We start from the raw sequence: 27,434 nt of genomic DNA, 5'->3' as shown, positions 1-27,434 counted from the left end.
ATTTATGCTTTGAATTTTGTAAAAAGTGAATGCTGGTTTGCTGTTGAAGAGACAGAAGAGTTCTTATATTCATAATAAACGGCATAATCAGCTCCGGAAATTGATGTCATATTACCAGCTTTCCGTATAATCTAAAATGCATAAACGGTAATGTAATATATGAAATAAATATCCTATATTGAAATATAAATCAATAAATATCAAGTAACACGGTAGTGTTACGCGGCAAGTAATTTAAAGAGCCGCGCGACACTACCTACTTTTACGCCAAGTTTGGACTCACGATTTTTCCGATGGATATATTTTCCGATCGGTTCATTTAATGAAAATTTTGATGAAGCTTTCATTGTATAAATCGATTATAAGCTTTCGAATGAGACTACAAATGTGTAAATTGGTTCACCCAATGCTGAGATCTCACGATTACGTTCCACTAATAGCTCAAGTCATTTCATTCAGCGTTTCTTCTCTTCCTGACCAAGATTTTGGTGTCTCCATCGGACCTCTCACTCTTACACGTTTAAGCGTTATCTTCTGTCCTTTACTTTTGCTCTTTCGAATGTGTTGGTGCTATAGGTGTGAAACTGATTCCAATATGGCCGCAACGCAGGCGCGACGTATATGTTGTATCCATCGAAGTGTTCGTTTTGTTAGTATGATTCGCACGTAAGTTTTCCACGTGAAGTCATGGTTTAAATTTGGATGCATCAATTATATGGCAGTGATTCAGAAATCAATTAGATAAGTATTGTTTGTTAGAACAAATATTTAAATATTTGAGCGATGGTACTTTGTGGTTTCTTTGTTTTATAGGTTACAGGAAATAGAGTGACTAATAGAAAACCATGCGTTTATAAACGCTCATCACATTCCAATTAATAAAGTAATTGATAACAAAATGATGCCAAAACAAGGAAAATAGTTGTGGTATAGTCTATAACCCTTAATACGCGCGCGCGCAGATAATTTAGGTTAGTTTCAATGCATCTTAAAGAACAAATTAAAAGTTAAATAACATTTTTCAATATCTGATTTTTATTTACTCAGTTTTAATATTAATTGTGTTTATCAATATTATTATTATAGTAGGTGTTTTCAAAATTACAGATTGTGTTAGGAAAATGCAGAAAGCAGATGAACGAATGGCAGATCGAACAGCTTACATATATAAAGGTATGCAGAAACAAGAATTAAACATACATTGATCTTTTGTGACTAATTTTTATGAGGTTAGAAGGTTGTATTAATAAATATATCTTCTTTCATCATTTAAATTTGCCATAACTTGCTTTGTAAGTATGTTTAAAAATTGAATCTAGATATTTTTATATATTTATATACGCAGATACATACCAGCATATACTTTAAACTTACTCGATTTAGATCAGATATAATGGATTACAATGGACAAATTAGAAGGTAAATAACATTTAACAATTAATATTTAGATTTAATTCAGTCTCAGTCTTTCTGTTATATATGTTAGTGAATATTATTATTGTTTCCTAAATAACAGATTGTTTTGGAAACATGCAGGAAATAGCTGGAATAATCGAAGATCGATGAGAATGATATATATCCCCAAGTAAAAACAATTTCGTGTAAAAAACAACGGTAAATAATTTGGTCCTTTCTCTCCACAAAAATTAAAATCCCAATAAAATACCATCAAAAAAAAATTTACACAAAATAAATCTCAAGCAAAAATACCGGCAACACAAAGAATTGAAATCACTTAAATTCGATAAGTAATTATTTGATCCCAAACAAAAATAGCGGCAACACAAAGGATTGAAGTCACTTATAAATTCGACAAGTAATCAAGCGGTAATATAAAGCACTGAGGTCGCATAATTTAGGCAACTAAAAAAATGTAAATAAATAATTAATTATTATATCATTTATGTATACATACTACTTGCCAGGAGGGGCCAAATAGTGTTATGTATATTTAAATCTTCGTTACAATTGCATATTGAAATATATACTACTCTACACTTTTTGGCCCCTCCTGGCAAGTAGTATGTATACAACAATGATATAATAATTAATTATTTATTTACATTTTTTTAGTTGCCTAAATTATGCGACCTCAGTGCTTTATATTACCGCTTGATTACTTGTCGAATTTATAAGTGATTTCAATCCTTTGTGTTGCCGCTATTTTTGTTTGGGATCAAATAATTACTTGTCGAATTTAAATGATTTCAATTCTTTGTGTTGCCGGTATTTTTGTTTGAGATTTATTTTGTGTAAATTTTTTTTTTGATGGTATTTTATTGGGATTGTAATTTTTGTGGAGAGAAAGGACCAAATTACTTGCCCTTGTTTTTTACACGAAAGTGTTTTTTTTTTTTAGGGATCTCAGAGCTTTTTGTAATATGTGACAAAGATACATCTTAAGAATTTCTTTATGCAAATAATACAAAATGTAGTGAAACTCTTAAAGAAAGAATGTGTATTCTAATAAATAAATTTTATTGGAAGGGAATATAAATTGAAATATATAAATATTTATAATGTGAACAATAATCAATTTTATTTAACAATATTAAAAAAGGAAAAGTACAACATTTTAAATACTACATTGAAAAAATATAGCTAAAAACAATGAAAAATTACATATCAACTCGTTATAAATAGTTTTGATGAAAAAAGATACAATAATTTTCTAAACAAAAAATATGTATTACGGGATTTTATTTGAAACGGCGCGATACTCAGTGAGAAAATAATTTTAATAATGATAGAAACTCATTTTGGAAATCATATCATTTTTAAATACTTTACTCACTAGATATATTGCAGCCGAAGGCGCTATAATTGCGGCTAATATTTAGTGAAATGGCGTTTTAAACGCAGCCGTGGTGCTAATATTGTTGAACATGTTATCACGAGTAAAACGTTTTTACCCATGATAACAACTTTCAACATTTATAAAAGCAGCCGTTAGAGATACGAATAACGTAATATTGAATTAATTAAATTTCCTCAAAGAATATGATAAACGAACCTTTTGAATTTCTGGGACATGTTTTCTTTTGAACGATATGATAGTTCGCATATATCCATGATTTATCCTTTCGAATCAAAAACGTATAATGACCAGTTGCAGCATCCTTGCCGTTATGGAAAATCGCACAATTCGCTTTATAAACTTTATCACCCATTTCTAATTTCTCAATAGGTATACCTTTAATGTTTCAGTTTTTAAGAACAATCCAATCTTTAACGTTTTCTATATATTCAATTTTGGTATTATATAATGATAATTTAACAATCAGAGCTTTGTTAGTAACTGTACTAGCAATTTTTTGCTGAAGTTCTAAAGAACTCATGCAATTACTGCACAAAGAATTCTATAGTTTTTTTCCACTTAGAGAAGTTGCTCTGAATTATTTCTTTCGTGTGCTCCAAGAATTACTTATGCATAATTTTTTGGGAATTAACAAACTCTTCATACCATCAAATAGCGTAAGTAATAAAATATTATTACAAGATTGGGTAATATCTGTATGACAACATGAAGTACTGCATTTGTCCGTTTTTGTTAGATAATATTGCACAACGCGATTCAAGCAACTTAATTTATCACACAGAGCAGTGATTAAATCACCAGCATCATACTGCCGCTTTCCAACAAATTGGATTTCAGCATATTGTCTAATATCAATATTTTTTACAGATTTATCAATAGTTTCTGTAAGCAAGAATAAAAGTTTTTAGATCATTGTCTGCTCCTATACGAGATAGTACTTCTAATTGAATAACAATTTACAATGCACTGTATAACTGCATTTGCGTATGAAGAAATATAATCACGTTTCATTATTCCTCTAATGTATTAATCAATATCATTTACATATACAGAAATTAATGACAAATTTAGATGATGAAAGTTCTACTTATTACTAAAACCTTCTATCCTCATTAAAATTAGTCACCAAAGATTTTCGTAAGTTATGTTTCATCTGCATATCTTTACGCAAACAAGTGACTGCTTAGCCTATTTCCCACTATTCTAGATGCTCCTTCTTGTTTCTGATATAACCTGTAAATAAGAAAATTATAATATAAACATTGCTAATTAAGATAAAATATGTATAAATTAAAATTAGATAGGTATTATACGATACAATTTTCTTTCAATTGTTGCTTTGCTACTTATAGCTCAAGTCATATATAATAGTTCCCAGGCTTACTTTTTAAATATACATATACATCGATTAATGAATAATTAAAATGATGAAAGATCTGTTTATTACAACAACTTTCTATCCTCATTAACATTAGTCACCAAAAGTTTTTGTAAGTTATAATGTTTTATCTGCATATCTTTACGCAAACATGTGACTGCTTAGCCAATTTCCCCCTATAGAGTAGCGGAGTAGCGCTTTAGGACGGAGCGCGTGCCATCTGGTGGGCTTTTCGGGCAATAAATGTGAGCAAGATATATCTAGCTATACCTGGCTGTAGCCGATATAGGATAAACATTTAAAAAATTTTATTTAACATACGGATATTTGTCTTATTATAAACAGGGCAAATAATTGTTAAACATGAATAGAATGCTCTACGGTCATTTTCAATCAGTTAATTTGGATCTTTTTCGCAAAAAGACTATAAGGAAAGGTCAAAAGTTGGTTACTGGTTATCACGTCAGTAATGTTAGAGAGAAAAAAAACGACAATTTGTCCGTTATTCAGGGTACAGTTCTTAGAGAGACTCCTGGCTCTCTGAGCACACGAACAAAAGAAAATTTATACTTTCCTGCTGCAGAGGTACCTATAAACATTTCCCTTTCCTTTTTTTGTTCAAATACTTCATTTCTTAAGATCCCTACAGAAATCTACGTATTATTAAAATAATAAACATATTGTATTTAAACGGAATATTTATGCTTATTGGTTATCTAATGGTGTAGATATTTATAAGGGTTTCGATATCAAAGAAGCAATTCCTCCATTTCTATTTTTTTCTCATCTTCCAACAGCTTAATGCCACCCGAAGTGTGGTGAATACAACATGTACGTGTAAAGCCGGTAACGGCTTTTGCAAACATGCAGCAGCAATCTGTTTGTATGTAAATACAGAGAATACCCTTTCTAAAACAGATGAACCTATGATATGGAAGAAGCCTTCAGAAGTTCAGTTAGAAAAATATCGAAAAGGTTGCAGAATAAACGAAATTTTGACAGGGGTGAAAGAAAATATTATGCTGAGAGAGTTTTTTAAATTCGATGACGTCCAAAATGTCACAGATTCTTTCCTGGCAGAAAATTGCTCCTTTTCTATTATGATGAAATGTGAGAAACGTTGTACCGATATGAGAGTAGATAGAGAAGTAATAAGAATACAACGAGATTGCAAATGAAAAGATTTGATAGGATGTCTATATGATCTCCAAGTCTTCAATTCTTTTATATCATATCATGCGTTTAAGTGTTCAACCGTGGATAAATCGAAATTAAAATTCTCAATTATGAAATGTCCGCAACAGTATAATGCCTTATATGACGAAAGAGTTGTTGTGGACAATAAAAGATGGAGAGAAATTTGTTTCGATTCAATTGGTCAGTCTCAAACAGCTTCCTGGTACCGCGAAAAATTCTATAGAATTACAGCAAGCAACAAGGCCCATCGCATTAAAACGAGACAAAAAAATTTCGAAAGTTTAGCAATCCAATTTATACGTCAAAAATACGATGGTAGAATGACAGAAGCCATGCGTTATGGATTGGAAATGGAGCTACGTGCTAAAGAAGATTTAGCAAAAATTATAAATAAAAAAATTTCCATGTTAGTCTAGTGATATGTGTAAATCAGCCTTTTCTAGGTTGTAGTCCAGATGGAATCACTTGGAACGAGTCTGTACTGCAACTTATTGAAATTAAGTGTCCTTACTCCTGTAGAGACAAATTAATTATTGATAAGAAAAATAAAGTATCGTTTATCGATTATTTAATTTTTAGTGCTGCTCATGAGCTTGAGTTGAAAGAGAGCCATATCTATTATACTCAAATACAAATTTCCTTGTACGTAACACAATTAAAAGAATGTCAATTATTCATTTGGTCTCGAAACAACTATGTTTTACTGACAATTCATCGAAACGAACAATTTTTGGAGGGTGTAATCTCTAATACTGAAAACTATTATTGCTAAAGAACTTTTTCACATGCTCTGTATATTTCATATTTTATTAATGTTAAAAATAATAGTAATATTCTATTGCCAGATAAACCATGTTTCTAACACTTGCGAATTTTATACTTGTAATATATGCTGCGAGAAACAAATATAATATTTAAATTTCAATATCAAAAGTTTATTCAGACATTTGTTCAATACCATCACTTACATCATTTTAATTATAGGCTGTTTAAGATTTGCTAAAACACAACACATGTATATAATTTGATCAATTTTCGGCAACAAATCCATAGTAATATTTTGTGTGATCTTAAAAATTTTAATTCTTTGAATTGCGCGCTCAATATGAATTCGAACACTTGCTATTTTATAACCTTCAAGAACTTCTTCTCTTGAAAATTGAGGATTTGTTGCGAATGAAGGCATAACTAGTACACATTGGCGTTTAAAGAGTTCAGTCCTAATTGTTGGAAAGCCTTTATCAGCCATAATTTCATCTCCAGTCTCTACCAAATTAATAAATCCTGAATCAATAACAATGAATACACCAGTTCATCGGCCACCATATCCTTTAGATACAAACGTTATCATGCCAGATGGACTGATTCCAATTAAAAATTTGATAGTAAAGCCAGATTTGTATGATGAATACATCATAACACGCTGATCTACCCCAGCTGGAGTCTGAACTTTAATTTCTGTACAATCTATAATTGCCCGACAGTTTGGGTAGTTTTTAAAAGCAGTCGGCAAAGACTCTTTAATAGCTTCTTTGCTTAGCCAAAATATCCAAGTTTTGTATATTCATACAATGTTTCCAAAACTTAATAGAATATATCGGAAACAGCTTCAGGAGAAATTTGCAAAATAATCCCAATAGCTCCAAAAGTTAAACCTAATCTAATTTTCATTAAAAATAAAAGTAATCTGTTTGGAGCATTTAATACTTTATAATACTGAGGCTGCCCGTGATTTTTAGGCTTGATAAATTTTAAAAGAATATTAAAAATCGATTGACTAATTCCAGTCAATTGTAATATATCTTGATCTGATTTTATTGTGTTCCAACCTGAGAATCCTGATTTCATTTGAGCGTCACAACCTACTCGAGCATTTTTCGTTAAAGGCTTATTTCGTTCTTCTACGATAATCTTCTTGGAACCATTTGAATATTTTTTAATAATAATGTATGCTTGGGTGGATGCTTGTTGGATTCTGTCAACAATAAATATTTGATATATCAGCCTTTTCCTCTATTGCGGTGTTCCACTCTGTTTGAGCAGACACATTAATCCCTAATTTAGGGGAATGTAAAATCTGACTGACTTCTAGAAAAAAATAATTTTTATTTTCTTTCTCACATTCAAAGCTTACAGAAAAAATACCTTCAGATATGAGAATACCAGAGCATGATGATTCTAATTTACGGTTCCTAGCTTCAAGTCTCTGTGTTCTTTGCAAGTCAACCTTTTTTAACTTGCCATAGACATCCGGAAATATAGTTGGATAGTATGCAGTTTGTCTTGGATCTTCGGATCGCTTACCTCCCTCGAAATGTAAACTACAAATTTTTGAATTTTTGTTTGGTTGCCATAATTTCCCTTTTACACTAACAGGAAAGAATGAAAAGAAAATGTAGGACATCTATTACATAATAATTAATATATTGATATTTATATCCGAATTTATTTAACAGAAAATATCAGGTAATATAATTACTCCAATCTGCGAACTGAAATAACCCACTTCTTCCGATGCTCAGTCTCCCAAGGTCTTCCTGGAAAAGAATAAAATTTAACATCTGGATTTCTAGAATCGCGAGATGTACATCCAACAACACAACAAACTCGAGATGACTTTTTAATAATATATTTTTCAGCATTCATTTTAGTTAGAGTTTGCGATGATTCGCTTTGATCCATGCTTCGTTCCCGCAGTCTCTTGCTTACAAGAATTGCTACCTATGGCCGTGTGGCGTCGCCACTTGAGCTACTCCATAAACGTATTATAGATGCTCCTTCTTCTTTCTGAAATAACCTGTAAATAAAACAAAATTTTAATATAAACAATGCTAATTAAGAGAAAATTTGTTTGGATTAATTTTAGATACATATTAATATAAACAATATAATTTTCTTTCAATTGTTGTTTTGCTACCTATAGCTCAAGTCATACATAATAGTTCCCAGACTTACTATTTAAATATACATATACAACAATTAATGACAATTTTAAATGATGAAAGATCTACTTATTACTTAAACCTTGTATCTTCAACAATTAGGCATTAACAGTTTACGTATGTTAAAATGTTTTATATGCTTACCTTTACGAAATATGTGACAGCTTAGTCACTTTTCCACCATTATAGATGCTCCTTCTTCTTTCTACGATAACCTGTAAATAAGACAAATTTATAATATAAAAAAATGCTATTTAAGAGTCAATTGGTTTGAATTAAAATTGGATACGTATAATACAATATCATTTTCCCTTCAATTGTTACTTTGCTACTGAAACTTTATCTCAAACATAATAGTACCCAAGCTGACTATTTAAATATATATACACAACACTTAATGACAATTTTAAATGATGAAAGATCTATTTATTACTTAAACCTTGTATCTTCAATAATTATAGGCACCAACAGTTTACGTATGTTAAAATTTTTTTCTGCATACCTTTATTCAAATATTTGAGAGTTTACCCAATTTTCCACTATTCTAGATGCTTCTTCTTCTTTCTGACATATCCTGTAAATAAGACAAATTTATTATATAAATAATGCTACTTAAGAGAAAATTGGTTTGAATTAAAATTGGATATGTACGTATTATATAATATAATTTTCCTTTTAATTGTTGCTTTGCTACATAAAACTCATCTCAAACATAATATAATTGAATAATTTTATAATATCCACAAATGGCTCATACTCAACATACAGCTGCTGGATACAAATTATTTCTACTCTTTTTTTCCATTCGGATGCTTGTTGTTGCATTATTTAAGAATATATTGCCTGGTAATCATTTTATAAGAATATAATAACAATACAAGAGGCTATGAACCGAAAATGTGATAATATTTAAATTTCCACTACCTGCAAGTCACAAATTAAATTGAAATAAGTATCTCAATATTATTGTATTAGAGTTTATTGATAAGCACCATGTATCACTATATACAAAACAGAATTTTCCAACATAATCTGAAATTAATACAAAAAAATATATCTGTATAAACATGAATATGTATTTATAAATTTTAATATTTTTGTCTTACAATTTTATAGATCTTACGCAGTGTAAAATACCAGGCCTCTTTTTATTCGAAATCTAAATTTATCATCCTCCGTAGCATTGTCTAATTGAATGATTTTCTAATATCCATAAATGGATCATACTCTACATAATCAGCACCTGGATACAATTTGATAACTTCTACCTTATTTTCCCATTCCGATACTTGTTGTTGCATTTTTGAAGAATATATTAGCTGCCAATCATTTTATAAGAATATAATAACAATAGCTTAAAATATATGTTGGTATATGACTGCATATAAGTATATAAAAGTACTTATATAGATTCAATTTTTAAACATACGTACAAACCAAGTTATGGCAAATTTAAATGATGAAAGAAGATTTATTTTGTTAATAAAACCTTCTAACCTCATTGAAATTAGTCACAAACAGTTGCTGTATGTCAATATCATTCTCATCGATCTTCGATTATTCGGCTATTTCCTGCATATTTTCAAAACAATCTGCTATTTAGGAAACAATAATAATATTCACTAACATATATAACAGAAAGACTAAGACTGAATTAAATCTAAATATTAATTGTTATTTACTTTCTAATTTGTCCATCGTAATCCATTATATCTGATCTAAATAACCTGAGTAAGCTTAAAGCATATGCTGGTATGTAACTGCGTATATAAATACATAAAAATATCTAGATTCAATTTTTAAACATACGTACAAACCAAGTTATGGCAAATTTAAATGATGAAAGAAGATATATTTATCAATACAACCTTCTAACCTCATTAAAATTAGTCACAAAAGATCAATGTATGTTTAATTCATGTTTCTGCATACCTTTATATATGTAAGTTGTTCGATCTGCCATTCGTTCATCTGCTTTCTGCATTTTCCTAACACAATCTGTAATTTTGAAAACACATACTATAATAATAATATTGATAAACACATTTAATATTAAAACTGAGTAAATAAAAATCAGATATTGAAAAATGTTATTTAACTTTTAATTTGTTCTTTAAGATGCATTGAAACTAACCTAAATAATCTGCGCGCGCGCGTATTAAGGGTTATATACTATACCACAACTACTTTCCTTGTTTTGGCATCATTTTGTTACCAATTACTTTATTAATTGGAATGTGATGAGCGTTTATAAACGCATGGTTTTCTATTAGTCACTCTATTTCCTGTAACCTAGAAAACAAAGAAACCACAAAGTACCACTGCTCAAATATTTAAATATTTGTTCTAACAAACAATACTTATCTAATTGATTTCTGAATCACTGCCATATAATTGATGCATCCAAATTTTAACTATGACTTCACGTGGAAAACTCACGTGCGAATCATACTAACAAAACGAACACTTCGATGGATACTACATATACGTCGCGCCTGCGTTGCGGCCATATTGGAATCAGTTTCACACCTATAGCACCAACACATTCGAAAGAGCAAAAGTAAAGGACAGAAGATAACGCTTAAACGTGCAAGAGTGAGAGGTCCGATGAAGACACCAAAATCTTGGTCGGGAAGAGAAGAAACGCTAAATGAAATGACTTGAGCTATTAGTGGAACGTAATCGTGAGATCTCAGCATTCAGTGAACCAATTTACACATTTGTAGTCTCATTCGAAAGCTTATAATCGATTTATACAATGAAAGTTTCATCAAAATTTTCATTAAATGAACCGATCGGAAAATATATCCATCGGAAAAATTATGAGTCCAAACTTGGCGTAAAAGTAGGTAGTGTCGCGCGGCTCTTTAAATTACTTGCCGCGTAACACTACCGTGTTACTTGATATTTATTGATTTATATTTCAATATAGGATATTTATTTCATATATTACATTACCGTTTATGCATTTTAGATTATACGGAAAGCTGGTAATATGACATCAATTTCCGGAGCTGATTATGCCGTTTATTATGAATATAAGAAATCTTCTGTCTCTTCAAGAGCAAACCAGCATTCACTTTTTACAAAATTCAAAGCATAAATTATACAGTAACGCAAGCTTACATTAAATTATTTCTACCGTATTAATGTTTAGATTTAAGATTAATAAATTCATAGATGGATAAGAATACACTATTGACATTATGATTCTCCGAGATTCTTTGTAAGTTAATGAAAAATTTAATATTAAAAGCAAAACTTTTTATGATTATTTATTGTTTCATTGAAAAAGTATTTTAAAATTCAAGTATTTTCTCCATTTATACCAATACAGTAACATTAAGGTAATGGATATAGTTCTGGTAGAGTCTAGATGATATATGATGCATTCATGCCATCAACACTTTCTAATAATAAATTTCTTTATTTTTGATGGATATTTTACGTAATATGCAGTATGGACTTAGTATGTGTATATACTACAGCCTAACACTTTTACTTTATTGTTACTGTGTTGATGTGCAAATAACATGGCAGTATAAAGTACCTGGAGAGAGCAATTTCATTAATATCTTTTTATTTATTCTATATGCAATTATTAAATTCAATCAAACTTTTATAAACTTCTTGTGCTAATTTGAATGTGCAATATTTTCCATAACGTATTTTTATATAAATTATTGTTTTTTTCTTTTTAATTTATTTAAAGTATTATACTTTAAATACCTTAATAGGTTTATATAATAACGGTAATAGCCCATTATAGATTACACTACATTCTAATGAGTTCAATGGACAGGTTGCATCAGTTTGCATTTGGTAAATATTCCTATTTCCCGCCATTCACCAATCATCTACATTCACTTCGTATTATTAATTTATCTTGGTTCACGATATTCTAGATTAACAATATGACATATATATATAATAATATATATAGCTACATTTCTACAGGTACTAAAATGGTAGCCAGTCTTCTTTCCTCTCACCTTTTACCTGGCAACCCCGTAAACTTATGCTCTCTCCAGGTACTTTGTACCTTCATGGGGATTATAGTTAAGAAAAATATGTATTTTTATCAGATTTTCATGAGTGGCCATTTTAGGTACATTTAAAAAAATTTCTACTAATTCTCATTAAGCTTTAAATATTTAGTTTTGTTATAACAGTGATTTGTACTCATTGTTAATCTATTCGTTGTAGTTCTCCTAAAGCCCAATAAGGTTAAAAAATTTTGTTATAAGAATTTCATACTTAACTATATAGCTCCTATTACTGTGAAAAAGATTAATTAGGTAAATCAATTGAACACTTTTTTGTCATGCAAGATAAGTTTATGTAAAAATAAATTTACATAATTTACCATGAGAGCTTCACTTAATTTTAAGTTTGCTCTTTATATAATTTAGCTTTAGTCTCCAAGTTTTTCTGAATAATATAAAAAAATGCATAATTAAACTGTTTAAAATGTTACATTAATTTTATAATAATTTGCACTATCACTCATTTTAATTAGGTTCATCAAAGTGTTGTGTTTTAACATCTGCATCTCCTCCATATTGTATAATGTCAATTGTTGTAAGTTTAATATCTGCTATACATTCCTCCTCTTTGACATTTAGTCGATAAAAACGAACTAGGCTGTAATCCTCAAACAGCCTAACAAAAGCTTCTGTCAACTTCAAAAAATATTTTACATTTCAAGATTCATTGCTCATATCTGCAAATAAACAATATGGATTAGGCTCTAAGTAACCATACATTTTTCTTGCATACTTTGATAATAAATCTACCTTGCTTTAAATTATTACATGAGGTATTTTAAGATTTATCATAACACTAAGATCAGCCATAGTGCTAGATAAAAACACAGCTCCATCATAAATAGATTATCTTTTAAAAATACACCACATATATGAAAATTTAGATTTTGCAGCATGTTAATCGGTTGGCGTATGACTGTCATTTATGTGTACAGTTCAATTTGACCTGGACTATCAAAGATCCTGCAGCCATTATCTACATCTCCTAATATTTCATCCAGTTAAACATAATTCTCCACCAAATATCTGCAATTAATACTACAAAATATATCTTTAAAAACTTAAGTATGTATTTATATTGTGACGTGGCCAATCCTACGCGGTTGGATGGCGTCACAAACTTAATTGCTAGAATCCACCTCTCGCTATCGGCTGCTCCCTCGAGTTTGACTATTGTAAAAATTAGACTAGAGGTCGACAAATAAACACTTTCATGCGCAAGTTAGACTAAGCGTTTCAGCCCAAGGTCGGGAGGAGACTCCAGGGTCGCCGCGGAATCCCACCACCACTAAAGGTCAGAAGTTTCATTTAGCCATTATATAACTTGTGTTTATCGCGTCACCAGGTGGTGATATCTAGTCATTTATCTCGAGTTGCACTTTTTGGCTTTCTTCTCACACATTATGCCTTTTATAACCTGTAATCGCTTGTACGGCGTGTCGACCGGAGTGTGGGGCCTTGCCTCTCCGCTCTCCTATTCCTCTGCCACCTCAAGGAAGGACACCGGCATCACCAGGATCATCACCCATAGACCCTTCAGCTTCGCCCTCTCGCTTTCCGGACTCCCGATAGTCGTCGCATCCCAACTCAACCAGATTGGGGCTAGAAGAGAAGCTCTATAGGTCGTTGTGCTATGCCAACTAGGCCTGAGTTAACGTAAAGTACGCCTAATATAAAGAAGGATCATATCCGGATGGAGTAATTATCGCCTAGCCGCCCTCGCGGAGAACATCTATCGACAATTGATTACGAAGCAGCCTCAGCCTAGGACTACCGCTCCCGCTACCGCCAACCACAATATTTGGAGTCGTTCAGGACGGAACTTCCGCCTGACGACGAGAAAAGAGGAGAGAGGAGTTAAGAGAGGAGGATCGCATGATGCCGCGGATCCTCGTGAAGATTCGGTAATCCGATCGATATCCGAGCCTATTAATCACTAGGTGGGGATGATCGTGAGATACTGAGAGCACTGTACCGCTATCGCAGTCGAAATTTGGCCCTTGTTGGAATCCGAAGTGAATCTGGAGCTCTCCGAACCTGACCTACGACTGTCTCCAGGAGCCTGGTTGAATCCACCGGACCGACTTTGTCCTGAGGAAAGTTGCCGTAATCGAGAGGAAGAGTTTGAGGTGTCGAAGCCGGAAGAATTGAGCGGATCGGTGAGTGCCTCCCTCGGGTCGACCATGCCAGTAATTGCCTAATTTGCGTTATATCGAGTCAATTCTCGTAGTTGCCAGAAAACCTTTACTTTTAGTTTTGCGTAGGATCATGGCCCGGAATTCAATACCGATGCATTGAAGAATTGTTAAAGTAGAGTCCCGAGAAGTCAGCTGGAGAAAAACGAATTATCTTCCTTATTATTTTAGTTATTTATCGTTGGCGATGTCGCGCGTCGAGGCCTGCCTGTTGTAGGCTCGACATAATTTTCGATATCTTTATAGAGTCTTACCGGGACAAAATTGCCCGAGTTTGGTATCGTTTAACGGATTGATAGTCCGAGATTGAGGGTCGCCGGGCATCAATTCCGTCTCCAGTTCACTTTCAGCTTGAAGAATCTGTTCTCCGCTTTTGAGGCGTGTGAGATAGTTAGAGTTCTCGTTGAGTAAATATTCGCGTCTGTTAATTGTCGGTATGGGTGATTGGCCGTGATCATAGGCAATATTCACCACCTTTTTCTCTAAAGTGAGTTGTATCCTCTTCATGTACCTCTACCTGATACTTATAATCCTCCGAGAAATTATCATAAAGTGTAATAGCTTGTGGCGGGCCAATTGATTGGCGAATTTCGACTTTTGCTCTTATAATCTGATTCTGAGGTGTTATTGATCGTTGTAAATAGCTTATTTTGTGAATAAACCTCAGAATTTTCCTAGGTAAATCATGCCTTCTCCTTTATTCGTATTTTGCCTCTTTAGTTAAGGATTATCGTAGCCGCTTTATCGAAAGCCTCTCCTTACCTTGCCCCTCTCCATTATCCAGCTAGGGACAGAGCTAGCCCAGCATTTTGGGGAATTTTAGTTGCCGATTAATAGATTTTTCGTATCGAATTCAGTTATAGAGAAAACTGGTCTACGTGGACCTGGCGCCCAACATACCGTTCATAGAGTTTCTTTAGAGCCTTTGAAGAAAGACGTAGGAATCATCGCGTATTAGTTTTTTTTTGGCTGTAACGTATCGTTTCCCCAAAATACCGTTTGATAGAGACATGCGTTATTTTGCTCTACGCGGCAAGTTTTATCCACCAGGGATTTTTGCCGCGTAACAAATTTTTGGCGCCCAACGTGGGGCTGAGAGGCCAAAAATTTAAGGAAATTTTTGTAGATATTTTTGAGATAACGGAAATTTTGTAGTCAATATTGAGAGTTATTAAGTAACCTATTATAGGTTTAATAGTGCTGATTTAGCCGTTATAGATTTTGGGTGTATATTCTTAGCGAGTTTTTGCGTGTAGGTCACGCTTGTTTGTTTACTCCGCGTAGGTGTACCGAGAGTAAGGCGAGTTAAAGCCTTACAAGTAAGCGCCACGTAAATAGTGCTATAAAAACGGGTTAGGATTTTATCCTAACACTATTTTCGCTTATAGTTTTATTATATGTAATCTACAAACAGTAGATTTTTAATTGTCTTACTGTACCTGTCCTATTGCTATTCCGTTTTGGCGAAATAGTATTACTCTTATTTCTTTTTCTCTCCCGAATCCTACGGTTTTGCGGCTTCGTTGTTTTTGGAGTAATCGTCTCAAGTCCACTTTCACGCCTTTTCACGACTTTCCGGTAACGCGTTTTCGCGACTTTTCAGGCACCTCGCTTCCATGAACCCCTCGTATTCGGTTTCCCCGGATTATAGATTCTAAACTATCGGTTATATATATATATACGGTAGTTCGGATTTTTCAAGGGATACAAGGGTGGCTCGGTAAATCATGCCCCAAGATTTGAAGGACATACCCGAACACCTACGGTGGGTGTTCGAACTCAACGAACATGACGCGAGAAAGAAATTGGAAACATATGGATTGGACACAAAGGGGCTTATTCCGGTTTTACGTTCGCGGTTATTTAAATATTTACGGGATATGGCTACCGGTCAAGACGTTACCCGGAGCGCGAGTATCGAAACCCCTTCTGTACGAGAGACCCCACAAGAACCGAAAGGTACCCCGATCCCGGTTTCTAGCCTCCCTACCGTTCACGAAACGATATCGGGAGCGAGACGTAAAAGTTTCCAACCGGACCTCTCCCTACCGCGACCCAGGAACTCCAGTCCGGTGAGAGAATCGTCGACCGACAGACCCAACCCAACTACTATCGCGCAAATTCGCGAAGAGATAACGGCCGACATTCTAAGAAGGCTAGGACATATCGGCCTCGATTCGCAGGCAAGGAATCTCTCCCCCGTACGAACACTAGACGCGGAGGAAATTGAGGAGGAGATTTTGAACTCTGCGGGGAGAGGAGCCCCAGGAGACCTCGTTAATTGGAAACTACCCCGTCGTCCGGGTCCCGAACGTTACCACCGAGTTCCGCCTCCCACCCAATATAGTATTCACGCGAATCGTTACCGAACGCGTGATAACGTGCAACAATTTTCCCACGTGCATGCCACTCTCAAGCGAATGAACGTTTCTTTCAGTGGCCGAGCGAACGAGGACGTAGAGGCCTTTCTACTGCGGTTGTCGGAAACACGTGGCGTTTTTAATCTTCGCGATTCCGAACTTCTGACCTACGTTCCGTTTGTGGTTACCGGCATCGCCCTACATTGGTTCCGAAGCCATCAAAGAGAGTGGGTGCAGTGGCGAGATTTCGAGGCTGCCTTCCGGTCCCGATTTGGAGCTCGATCCTTCCAAGTTTCGCTACAAGTCGAAATTGCGCGGAGGACCCAGGGCGACAGCGAGCCCGTCGCTGATTACCTAACCTGTATACGTGCCCTGATGGACCGCGTTACTCCTCCCTGGTCGGAGACAGAGAGATTAAATTGGGCTCACATTAATATGTTGCCGCGATATCAGGCCCTGATCGATATTCAAAGTGTATCGAGTTTAGACGCTCTTGAGTTCCGAGCGATGCGGATAGAGGCTAGTTTTCTTCGGCATTCCGGCTTCCCGCAACCTCCGACCCCGGAGCGCTCCTTGTTCCCTGACTTAGCGTACCGGCCAACCCCAAGACCTACGCGGCGTGCTCCTCAACCTGTCTTTTCGTTAGGAGAGCTCGAAGATCCTACCAGGGAAGAAACCGGGGAAAATAACACGAACCTATCGTCCACTACCGATCTCGTTGCTCTCGCCAACTCTAACGGCCGAACCTCGAATTCTACCGCCAAGTCTTCACCACCAATACCGACGACAGTCCCCGTCAATGCTTCACCGGGCGTGTCTACCGTTCACGCGATGAACACTAACCCTTTCGTACCCTCATTGGATTCTGACTCACGGACGTCGCCAACCACCGCCCGCACATTAATATGTTGGAATTGTCGAAAAGAAGGACACCGGTATGCTGCATGTACGATACCTCGAAATCTTTTCTGCTATCGTTGTGGGCATGCGGACGTTATTAGGACAAATTGCTCTACATGTTCGGGAAACCAGGGAAAGGCGTCGTAAACATGGCTACGTCTCCTTCCGCTATCGCCTCGGGATCGCAAGTCCATGTACCTCTCTCCATATCGTCACCCACTCTTACGCCCAAGGATACGGTCAAGCTTGACTCCTTTTCGATAATTTCGGACTCAGATTCTGGCATTTTTAAGATCGGATGTCAACCGAAGTCATTGTTCTATCTACCAGTCACCATCCAAGGCCAATCCATCTCGGTATTAATCGATAGTGGAGCCTCGCGGACTTTCATAGGAAAACGTGGAATTTTGTCTCTTGCTGAACTACCAATTCGAACCTCCAATACCGAGCCTGTCAAAGTTATGACCGCGGACGGACACCTAGAACTGTTGGAAGAACAAGTAACCGTAGCCATTTCCATCGAGGATCGGACTCTGCCGATTAATGTTGTTATTTTTCCGTCGCTAGCTGTTCCTCTAGTACTCGGATTAGACGCTCTTGCTTCCTTTGCTATCGTTATTAATTGCGCCGAGGCTAGTTGGTATTTCAGTGACGAACCATCTCACGTATACCCTTTCTATCGTGTTCTCGCGGAAATCGAGGATGAAGGCCTACCGAAAAACATTTCGGGATGTCAAGGAATAGTCGAATTATGCGATAAGGAAAAGTCTCGCTTAGAACAATTTTTAGATGAGCATATACCGCGTTTGCGGCAAGCTCCGGGGCTTACTCATTTAACCGAACACCGGATCGACGTAGGAGGTCACCCCGCAATTAAACAACGGTATTATCCTGTGACTCCTATCGTACAACAGTCTATTTACCAGGAGGTCGACCGTTTGTTAGCCGAAAATATTATCGAACCATCCCAAAGCGACTGGTCGTCTCCTATCGTGATGGTTAAGAAGGCCAACGTAACATATAGGTTTTGTTTAGATTTTCGACGGGTTAACGCCGTCTCCAAGAAAGACGCGTATCCTTTACCGTATATGAATGCCATTTTAGACAAGCTTCGCTCTGCTCGATATATTACCGCTCTCGACCTTAGTCAGGCTTATTTTCAGATCCCTATGGCTTCCGATAGTAAGGAAATTACCGCGTTTACCGTTCCGGGAAAAGGCCTGTTCCATTTTCGTAGGATGCCCTTCGGATTGACCGGTGCTCCGGCAACCTTTCAACGTTTGTTAGACAAAGTGATAGGGCCCGAGATGGAACCTCATGCTTTCGCATATTTGGATGATATAATCATCGTGACTGCCGATTTCGATGAACATTTGGAATGGCTGAGGCGAGTCTTTGCGCGGATTGTTGAGGCGGGATTGCTCATTAATCCCGAAAAGAGTGAATTCTGTAAATCCAAGGTTCGATACTTGGGTTTCAGAATTGATGAAGAAGGCTTGCGTACCGATCCCGATAAAATCTCGCCAATTTTACAGTATCCCCGACCCAAGGACGTTAAACAAATTAGACGCTTCTTGGGAATGACCTCCTGGTACCGCCGGTTCGTGCCAAATTTCGCTACCGTCGCCGAACCTTTAAATCGATTATTGAAGAAAAAGCAAATGTGGGTGTGGGACTCGGAACAAGAAGAAGCTTTTCAACTGCTCAAAACACGCCTAACGACTACTCCGATACTAACCTGTCCCGATTTCGATCTACCGTTCGTCCTTCAAACTGAAGCGAGCACGATCGGATTAGGTGCCGTATTAACGCAGAGCAAGGATGATCAAGAATTCGTAATAGCGTATGCTAGTCGAACCCTGACCGACCAGGAACGAAAGTATTCTGCTACCGAATTAGAATGTCTCGCCGTATTGTGGTCAATCAAGAAATTTCGAGGTTACTTGGAAGGGTACTCGTTTACTGTCGTGACCGACCACAGCAGTTTGCGATGGCTGCAAAATCTCAAAGATCCGACTGGTCGACTCGCCAGGTGATCGCTCGATCTTATGCAGTATAATTTTGACGTGATGTATCGAAAGGGGTCCTTAAATTTGTTGCCGGATGCTCTGTCAAGGATGTACGAGCCACTCGAAGGAGAAACTGACGATTCTACCGCTATCGAACCACCCAATCCCGATTTGGCGAACATAATTCTCGCTTTTCCGAACGACACCGATTCCGCCCTCTATGAGTCACCCGATGAGTCCGGTTCGAAATTAGTAACCAACGAGTGCGTTCCGCTCTCCGTACCGCCGAGACTTGGTCAATTTTCCGGCACCCCTTGTGAAAATATCCATGCAATCACTCGAAGCCAGGTGACTGACCCCACCACCTCTGTCGATGACTCTCCCGTTCCAACTGATGAGCCCAACGAGTCCACCCTCTTGTCCGACAATCATAATTTCAATGATACCAGAGATGAGTGGTACAATAAACGTCTTTCGATTCTTGCCGAAACCCCAGGAAAACTACCCAATTATCAGCTCTATCGAGAAAGAATTTATTACTACCGACCACGTTCCGATACCGATGCAGAATTAGAGGACCTTCAACCGTGGAAGCTGGTCTTACCGCAAAATATTCGTAGAGAAGCCATAACCAATGCCCATTCGTTGCCGCAATCCGGACACCTTGGTGTAGAGAAGACCTACCATCGCCTGACCCATCGATATTTTTGGCCAGGAATGTATCGCGATATCGCTACTTTTGTGAGATGCTGCGATATTTGTCAACGATGCAAGGTCGAGCAACAACCCCCAAAGGGATTCATGGGTCGTAGGATAGCGGAAACCCCCTGGGATATCGTGGCTGTTGATTTAATGGGCCCTCTCCCGAAAAGCGCTCGCGGATTCGTATATATTATCGTTTTTCAAGACCTCTTTACAAAATGGATAGAGTGTTGTCCTCTACGTGTCGCTACCGGAGCGAAGGTCAAGGAGTCATTTCACGAATTGATACTTTCTCGTTGGGGAGCCCCACGAGTCCTCCATTTGGATAATGGAGCTGAATTTGTTAATAAAATTATGAAAGACTTGTGCTCCGAATACCGCCTCGTACGTTCGACGACTCCTCCGTACCAACCCGAAGCCAATCCCGTGGAGCGAACTAACCGAGTCCTGAAAACTATGATCGTTTCGTTTTTAGGGGTAAATCACCGCGATTGGGATGTGCATCTTTCCGATTTTCGTTTCGCCTATAACACGGCCTGGCACACGGCTACGGGAGTAACTCCGGCCTTCCTGAATTTAGGACGAGAACCCGTACCAATTCGCCATTACCGAGAAGTCGAAACTGAGGAGCCTAGCCCTACCTTACCTACCGATATCGATACCTCTCTGTGGAAACAGCGCGTAAAACGTATGCGCGACTTACAGGAACGAATAGCGTTGAAATTAGAAGAAACCTTTGACAAAACTGCTCAGCGGTATAACGCTCATAGGCGGGATATTCGCTTAAGAATTGGCGATTTAGTATTGACAAAAACTCACAAATTATCGTCGGGCGAGGATCGAATAGCGGCCAAGTTGTTCCCGAAGTATCACGGCCCTTATCGCGTCATTAAACCCCTATCACCTACCGTCTACGAAATTGAAAGTTTGGAAAAGCACAAACGCGTTAAAACTCATATATCCGATGTTAAAATATACACTCCTCCGTCGTAGGATATTCCCGTTACGATTGATTCCGCTCCTTCTTATCCTACCCGGTTAACCAAAAAAAAAAAAAAAAAAAAAAAAAAAAACTATTGCTGGACTGGACGGTAAAGGTACCGATGAGTTACTTGGTTGAATGTAAACACGATCAGGGACCCCCAAACTCTCCCTTACTCGCAACCGATGGCGGCCACGGAGTTTCTCTTGTTCACTCTCGACGTCGGTCGCGAGCCATCAGTTGTGCACGACTGCTGTTGGTCGATCGCTATTACTACTACGATCTCTAATCCAAACATTGCGGTTCGCGGAAAAAGGGGCTAGCGTTCGACAATAACATTCGGGCGAGGAGTATCAAAGGAACACATCGTATAACGTCGACTGTTCGCGTACTCACTCGGGGACTCGAGTCCTGCCGAACCAAATAAGCCCGGGGTGGGGTGAAACGAACTTGGGCGAAGCATTTTCATACTCGCTACACTTCCTTCGGGGCATCGTGAACGCCTGGACCGTTGCATGCGACCGAGATAACCCAATACGAATTATATCGAGACCAAGTAGGTAAGATACGAAAACATCTGACTCAACCGATAACCACTCGAATAGAAGGGTGATAATCCTAACCCACGTTTCCTTCCCTTTTTACCATAGCTTGTCTCTATTAAACTACCAACTACCTAATTCCGAAGAACGTCTGGAGGAATCCCGGGAACATGCCTCTCACCTACAGCGACGCCGCCGTGTTGGAACCACTGGGGGAATTTCTCCCTGATATTAATGCACTATTGCGACGACCAGGTTTTAAACACGCAATTGAGGAAACCCTAGCTCGTTACCGACAGGCCATGGTGGCTCCTGGTTACCCTAGCGAATCAAGCCATGCCAGAAAACCCGAGGAGCATGACTGGGAGAAAACAGTCTTACCGGCCACGATGCTTGCCATTGGCCCCCCCCCAATCCACCCAAGCCCGAGGCCTACGACTTACGGGGGACTCCTCTCCGACGCTGGAACCTACGACCCAAGACGCTACAACTAACACCGATCCCCTGGTCAGTTTGACGGAATCAAGAGAGATCGGGACTCAGACGTCGCCCTTCCAGATACACGTAGAGCACTATCATGGCTGTGCGATCTGTCCCCGTACAACGACCCATTACTGGATGGGATCCGATGACACTACCGCTACCGACTATTCGGACTTGGGGAGTCAACCACCCGCCTCTCCTACCTTATCAACACCCACCACTACCATTCGGGGACCGAAGCCCGATGATCGATCATGGTTCGAGCGTGAATCCGGAGAAAACAAGCCAGCCCTCGCCGTAGCCCGTGCCCCAACAGCCCCTGGGTTTCAAGCAAATAAGAAGTGTCACAATTGTGGTCTACCGGGGCATTTATACAGCCATTGTAAACAACCGCGGGGAAGGTTTTGTTATCGATGCGGTAGATCGGGTGTGAGCCTTCGGGAATGTCCTCGCTGCGGAGAGGATTGGGCCCAAGAAACCGAGCTTCGGCTGGCTACGCTGGCCCGGGGAAAGAGACCATAGGTTCGGGGAAGTGGAAAACTAAAGAAAGGAAAAATATTATCCTGTATGCTTAGTTTATGTGTTCAATATTATCCTATATGCTTAGTTTATGTGTTCAATATTGCCCTGTATACTTAGTTAGGTACTCAATATTACCCTTCCGTCTATCGCGCACCGATTTCCATTCGTTTTTTTTCCTTTTTTTTTATAATTCTTAAGATTATTTCTTTTGTTCTTCTCCGTGACCGAGAAAGGTTCCTTAATGTGGATTGATGATTTGGTGAGGGAAGGGGAGTGAATCGAACCTAAAATGTGTTTTGGTTTTAACATAAATTATCATACCTACTTATGTTCCTAATTATGTCAAATTAGTTGTAATAAAAAGTTTTTCTTTAGTATCTCCTAATACCTCAATTGTCTAGTGTTATCTCCTTCGATCGTCTGGCCCCACCCTAACCAGAATTAACCACCCCCATCTTCCACTTTCCTTCCACAAATCCTTCCTATTTAAAAAAAAAAAAAAAAAAAGAAACCTTTGATAAACTGGCTGGTCGGGCTCAGGGAGAGCCTAAATTCGGTCTCCCATCACAAGGAGGGGGGAGTTGTGACGTGGCCAATCCTACGCGTTTGGATGGCGTCACAAACTTAATTGCTAGAATCCACCTCTCGCTATCGGCTGCTCCCTCGAGTTTGACTATTGTAAAAATTAGACTAGAGGTCGACAAATAAACACTTTCATGCGCATGTTAGACTAAGCGTTTCAGCCCAAGGTCGGGAGGATACTCCAGGGTCGCCGCGGAATCCCGCCACCACTAAAGGTCAGAAGTTTCATTTAGCCATTATATAACTTGTGTTTATCGCGTCATCAGGTGGTAATATCTAGTCATTTATCTCGAGTTGCATTTTTTGGCTTTCTTCTCACACATTATGCCTTTTATAACCTGTAATCGCTTGTACGGCGTGTCGACCGGAGTGTGGGGCCTTGCCTCTCCGCTCTCCTATTCCTCTGCCACCTCAAGGAAGGACACCGGCATCACCAGGATCGTCACCCATAGACCCTTCAGCTTCGCCCTCTCGCTTTCCGGACTCCCGATAGTCGTCGCATCCCAACTCAACCAGATTGGGGCTAGAAGAGAAGCTCTATAGGTCGCTGTGCTATGCCAACTAGGCCTGAGTTAACGTAAAGTACGCCTAATATAAAGAAGGATCATATCCGGATGGAGTAATTATCGCCTAGCCGCCCTCGCGGAGAACATCTATCGACAATTGATTACGAAGCAGCCTCAGCCTAGGACTACCGCTCCCGCTACCGCCAACCACAATATTTGGAGTCGTTCAGGACGGAACTTCCGCCTGACGACGAGAAAAGAGGAGAGAGGAGTTAAGAGAGGAGGATCGCATGATGCCGCGGATCCTCGTGAAGATTCGGTAATCCGATCGATATCCGAGCCTATTAATCACTAGGTGGGGATGATCGTGAGATACTGAGAGCACTGTACCGCTATCGCAGTCGAAATTTGGCCCTTGTTGGAATCCGAAGTGAATCTGGAGCTCTCCGAACCTGACCTACGACTGTCTCCAGGAGCCTGGTTGAATCCACCGGACCGACTTTGTCCTGAGGAAAGTTGCCGTAATCGAGAGGAAGAGTTTGAGGTGTCGAAGCCGGAAGAATTGAGCGGATCGGTGAGTGCCTCCCTCGGGTCGACCATGCCAGTAATTGCCTAATTTGCGTTATATCGAGTCAATTCTCGTAGTTGCCAGAAAACCTTTACTTTTAGTTTTGCGTAGGATCATGGCCCGGAATTCAATACCGATGCATTGAAGAATTGTTAAAGTAGAGTCCCGAGAAGTCAGCTGGAGAAAAACGAATTATCTTCCTTATTATTTTAGTTATTTATCGTTGGCGATGTCGCGCGTCGAGGCCTGCCTGTTGTAGGCTCGACATAATTTTCGATATCTTTATAGAGGTTTACCGGGACAAAATTGCCCGAGTTTGGTATCGTTTAACGGATTGATAGTCCGAGATTGAGGGTCGCCGGGCATCAATTCCGTCTCCAGTTCACTTTCAGCTTGAAGAATCTGTTCTCCGCTTTTGAGGCGTGTGAGATAGTTAGAGTTCTCGTTGAGTAAATATTCGCGTCTGTTAATTGTCGGTATGGGTGATTGGCCGTGATCATAGGCAATATTCACCACCTTTTTCTCTAAAGTGAGTTGTATCCTCTTCATGTACCTCTACCTGATACTTATAATCCTCCGAGAAATTATCATAAAGTGTAATAGCTTGTGGCGGGCCAATTGATTGGCGAATTTCGACTTTTGCTCTTATAATCTGATTCTGAGGTGTTATTGATCGTTGTAAATAGCTTATTTTGTGAATAAACCTCAGAATTTTCCTAGGTAAATCATGCCTTCTCCTTTATTCGTATTTTGCCTCTTTAGTTAAGGTTTATCGTAGCCGCTTTATCGAAAGCCTCTCCTTACCTTGCCCCTCTCCATTATCCAGCTAGGGACAGAGCTAGCCCAGCATTTTGGGGAATTTTAGTTGCCGATTAATAGATTTTTCGTATCGAATTCAGTTATAGAGAAAACTGGTCTACGTGGACCTGGCGCCCAACATACCGTTTATAGAGTTTCTTTAGAGCCTTTGAAGAAAGACGTAGGAATCATCGCGTATTAGTTTTTTTTTGGCTGTAACGTGTCGTTTCCCCAAAATACCGTTTGATAGAGACATGCGTTATTTTGCTCTACGCGGCAAGTTTTATCCACTAGGGATTTTTGCCGCGTAACAATATTTTAACATCTTTGTCTCTGAATTTTATATATCTTACTCCATGCTAAATATAAGGCCTTCGTTTAGCCCAACTCCCAATTCATCATCCTCCATAGCATCGTCTAATTGAATAAATTCTGTAATATCCATATATGGCACAGACTCAAAATATTCAGCTGCTAGATCCAAATTGATTACTTCCATTACTCTTTTCTCATCCTATGCTTGTTGTTCTTGTATTTAACAATATATTGACTGCCTATCATTCATAAATATGTAATAATAATCCAAGTTTATGAACAGAAATTGTGATAATACTTACATTTCCACTACCTGTAGTTCCCGTAACTAATTGAGCTTATCTCATTTTTATTTTATTAGACTAGAAGAATAGGCACCATGTATCATCGTATACCAAACAGAATTCTCCACCAAATATCTGCAATTAATACTACAAAATATATCTTTAAAAACTTAAATATGTATTTATAAATTTTAATATCTTTATCTTTGAATTTTATATATCTTACTCCATACTAAATACAAGGCCTTCGTTTGGTACAACTCCCAATTCATTATCCTCCATAGCATCATCTAATTGAATAAATTCTGAAATATTCACATATGGCTCAGACTCAAAATATTTAGCTGCTAGATCCAAATTATTACTTCCACTACTTTTTTTTCATCTAATGCTTACTGTTGCTTTATTGAACAATATGTTGATTGTTAAGCATTTTATAAAAATATAATAATAATACGAGAGGTTATTTACAGGAAATGTGTTATTAATATTTATTCCACTATTCCACTACCTGCAGGTCACAAAACTCTAATTTAACGTATCTCACTTTCATTTTATTAGATGAGCCAACAGTATCCGTAACTAGTTAAACGTATTGCATATTCATTTTATTAAAATATAAGAATAGCCACTATATGTATTGTCATCAACTGCAACGTTTGAGAATATAATTCTGCGGCTGTGTTCATTTATGTACTGTCAGTATTGAAAACCTATAGTTTACGTTACATACATTATAGAGTTTCAGCACTAGCAGTTAATAAATGAACGCAGCCAAGATCACAGCTAATAAAGGATAGAAGATACAGTAGATGGATCTGTAACGTGAAAGAGTGAGAGATCCGATGCAGACACTATACCTCGGTCGGAAGAAATTAATGGAAAAGGGCACTTCAAAAATACAAATATTAATATCTCTACAATGTGCGAACCGATTTGAATGTTTGTGGTCTTGTGGAAAGCTTATATCGACATTGGAATATGAAAAATTTATTAGATTTGATTAAATAAACCAATTACCAGATATGTAAATAGGAAATATCCATAGGTATAAATTGGTTCAATCTTGGCGTAAAAGTAGGTAGTGTCACGCTGTCTTTTAATTACTTGCCGTGTAACACTACCGTGTTACTTGATATATATATATATATATATAAAGGTAGACAGAAAGAATAATTTGACATACAGCAACTGTTTATGACTAATTTCAATGAGGTTAGAAGGTTGTATTAACAAAATAAATCTTCTTTCATCATTTAAAATTGTTATTAATTGTTGTGTATGTATATTTAAATAGTCAGCTTG

The 27,434-nt window shown here is 37.5% G+C and overlaps 1 protein-coding gene and 1 pseudogene across 1 annotated transcript; both read right to left on the bottom strand.

Annotated features, from left to right (window-relative positions):
* Positions 1 to 6,705: 6,705 nt before the first annotated feature.
* Positions 6,706 to 8,075, bottom strand: LOC136781622 (uncharacterized). Its single transcript, XM_066740517.1, has 4 exons — positions 7,873 to 8,075; positions 7,539 to 7,762; positions 7,111 to 7,255; positions 6,706 to 6,928 (listed from the first exon to the last, which is right to left on the bottom strand). The coding sequence occupies exons 1-4, from the start codon at positions 8,073 to 8,075 to the stop codon at positions 6,706 to 6,708; spliced, it is 795 nt and encodes a 264-aa protein (XP_066596614.1).
* Positions 8,076 to 12,846: 4,771 nt separating this feature from the next.
* LOC136781621 (GPN-loop GTPase 3-like) lies at positions 12,847 to 26,411 on the bottom strand (annotated as a pseudogene).
* Between the last annotated feature and the right edge of the window lie 1,023 nt (positions 26,412 to 27,434).

The sequence above is a fragment of the Prorops nasuta genome, unplaced genomic scaffold, assembly GCF_024137725.1.
Source record: "Prorops nasuta isolate Cenicafe-Biocafe unplaced genomic scaffold, Cenicafe_Pnas_1.2 PNAS00023, whole genome shotgun sequence".
In the NCBI taxonomy this organism is placed as follows: Eukaryota; Metazoa; Arthropoda; class Insecta; order Hymenoptera; family Bethylidae; genus Prorops; species Prorops nasuta.
Note: the sequence above shows the minus strand (reverse complement) of the source record. Positions and strands in the feature narration are given on the sequence as shown.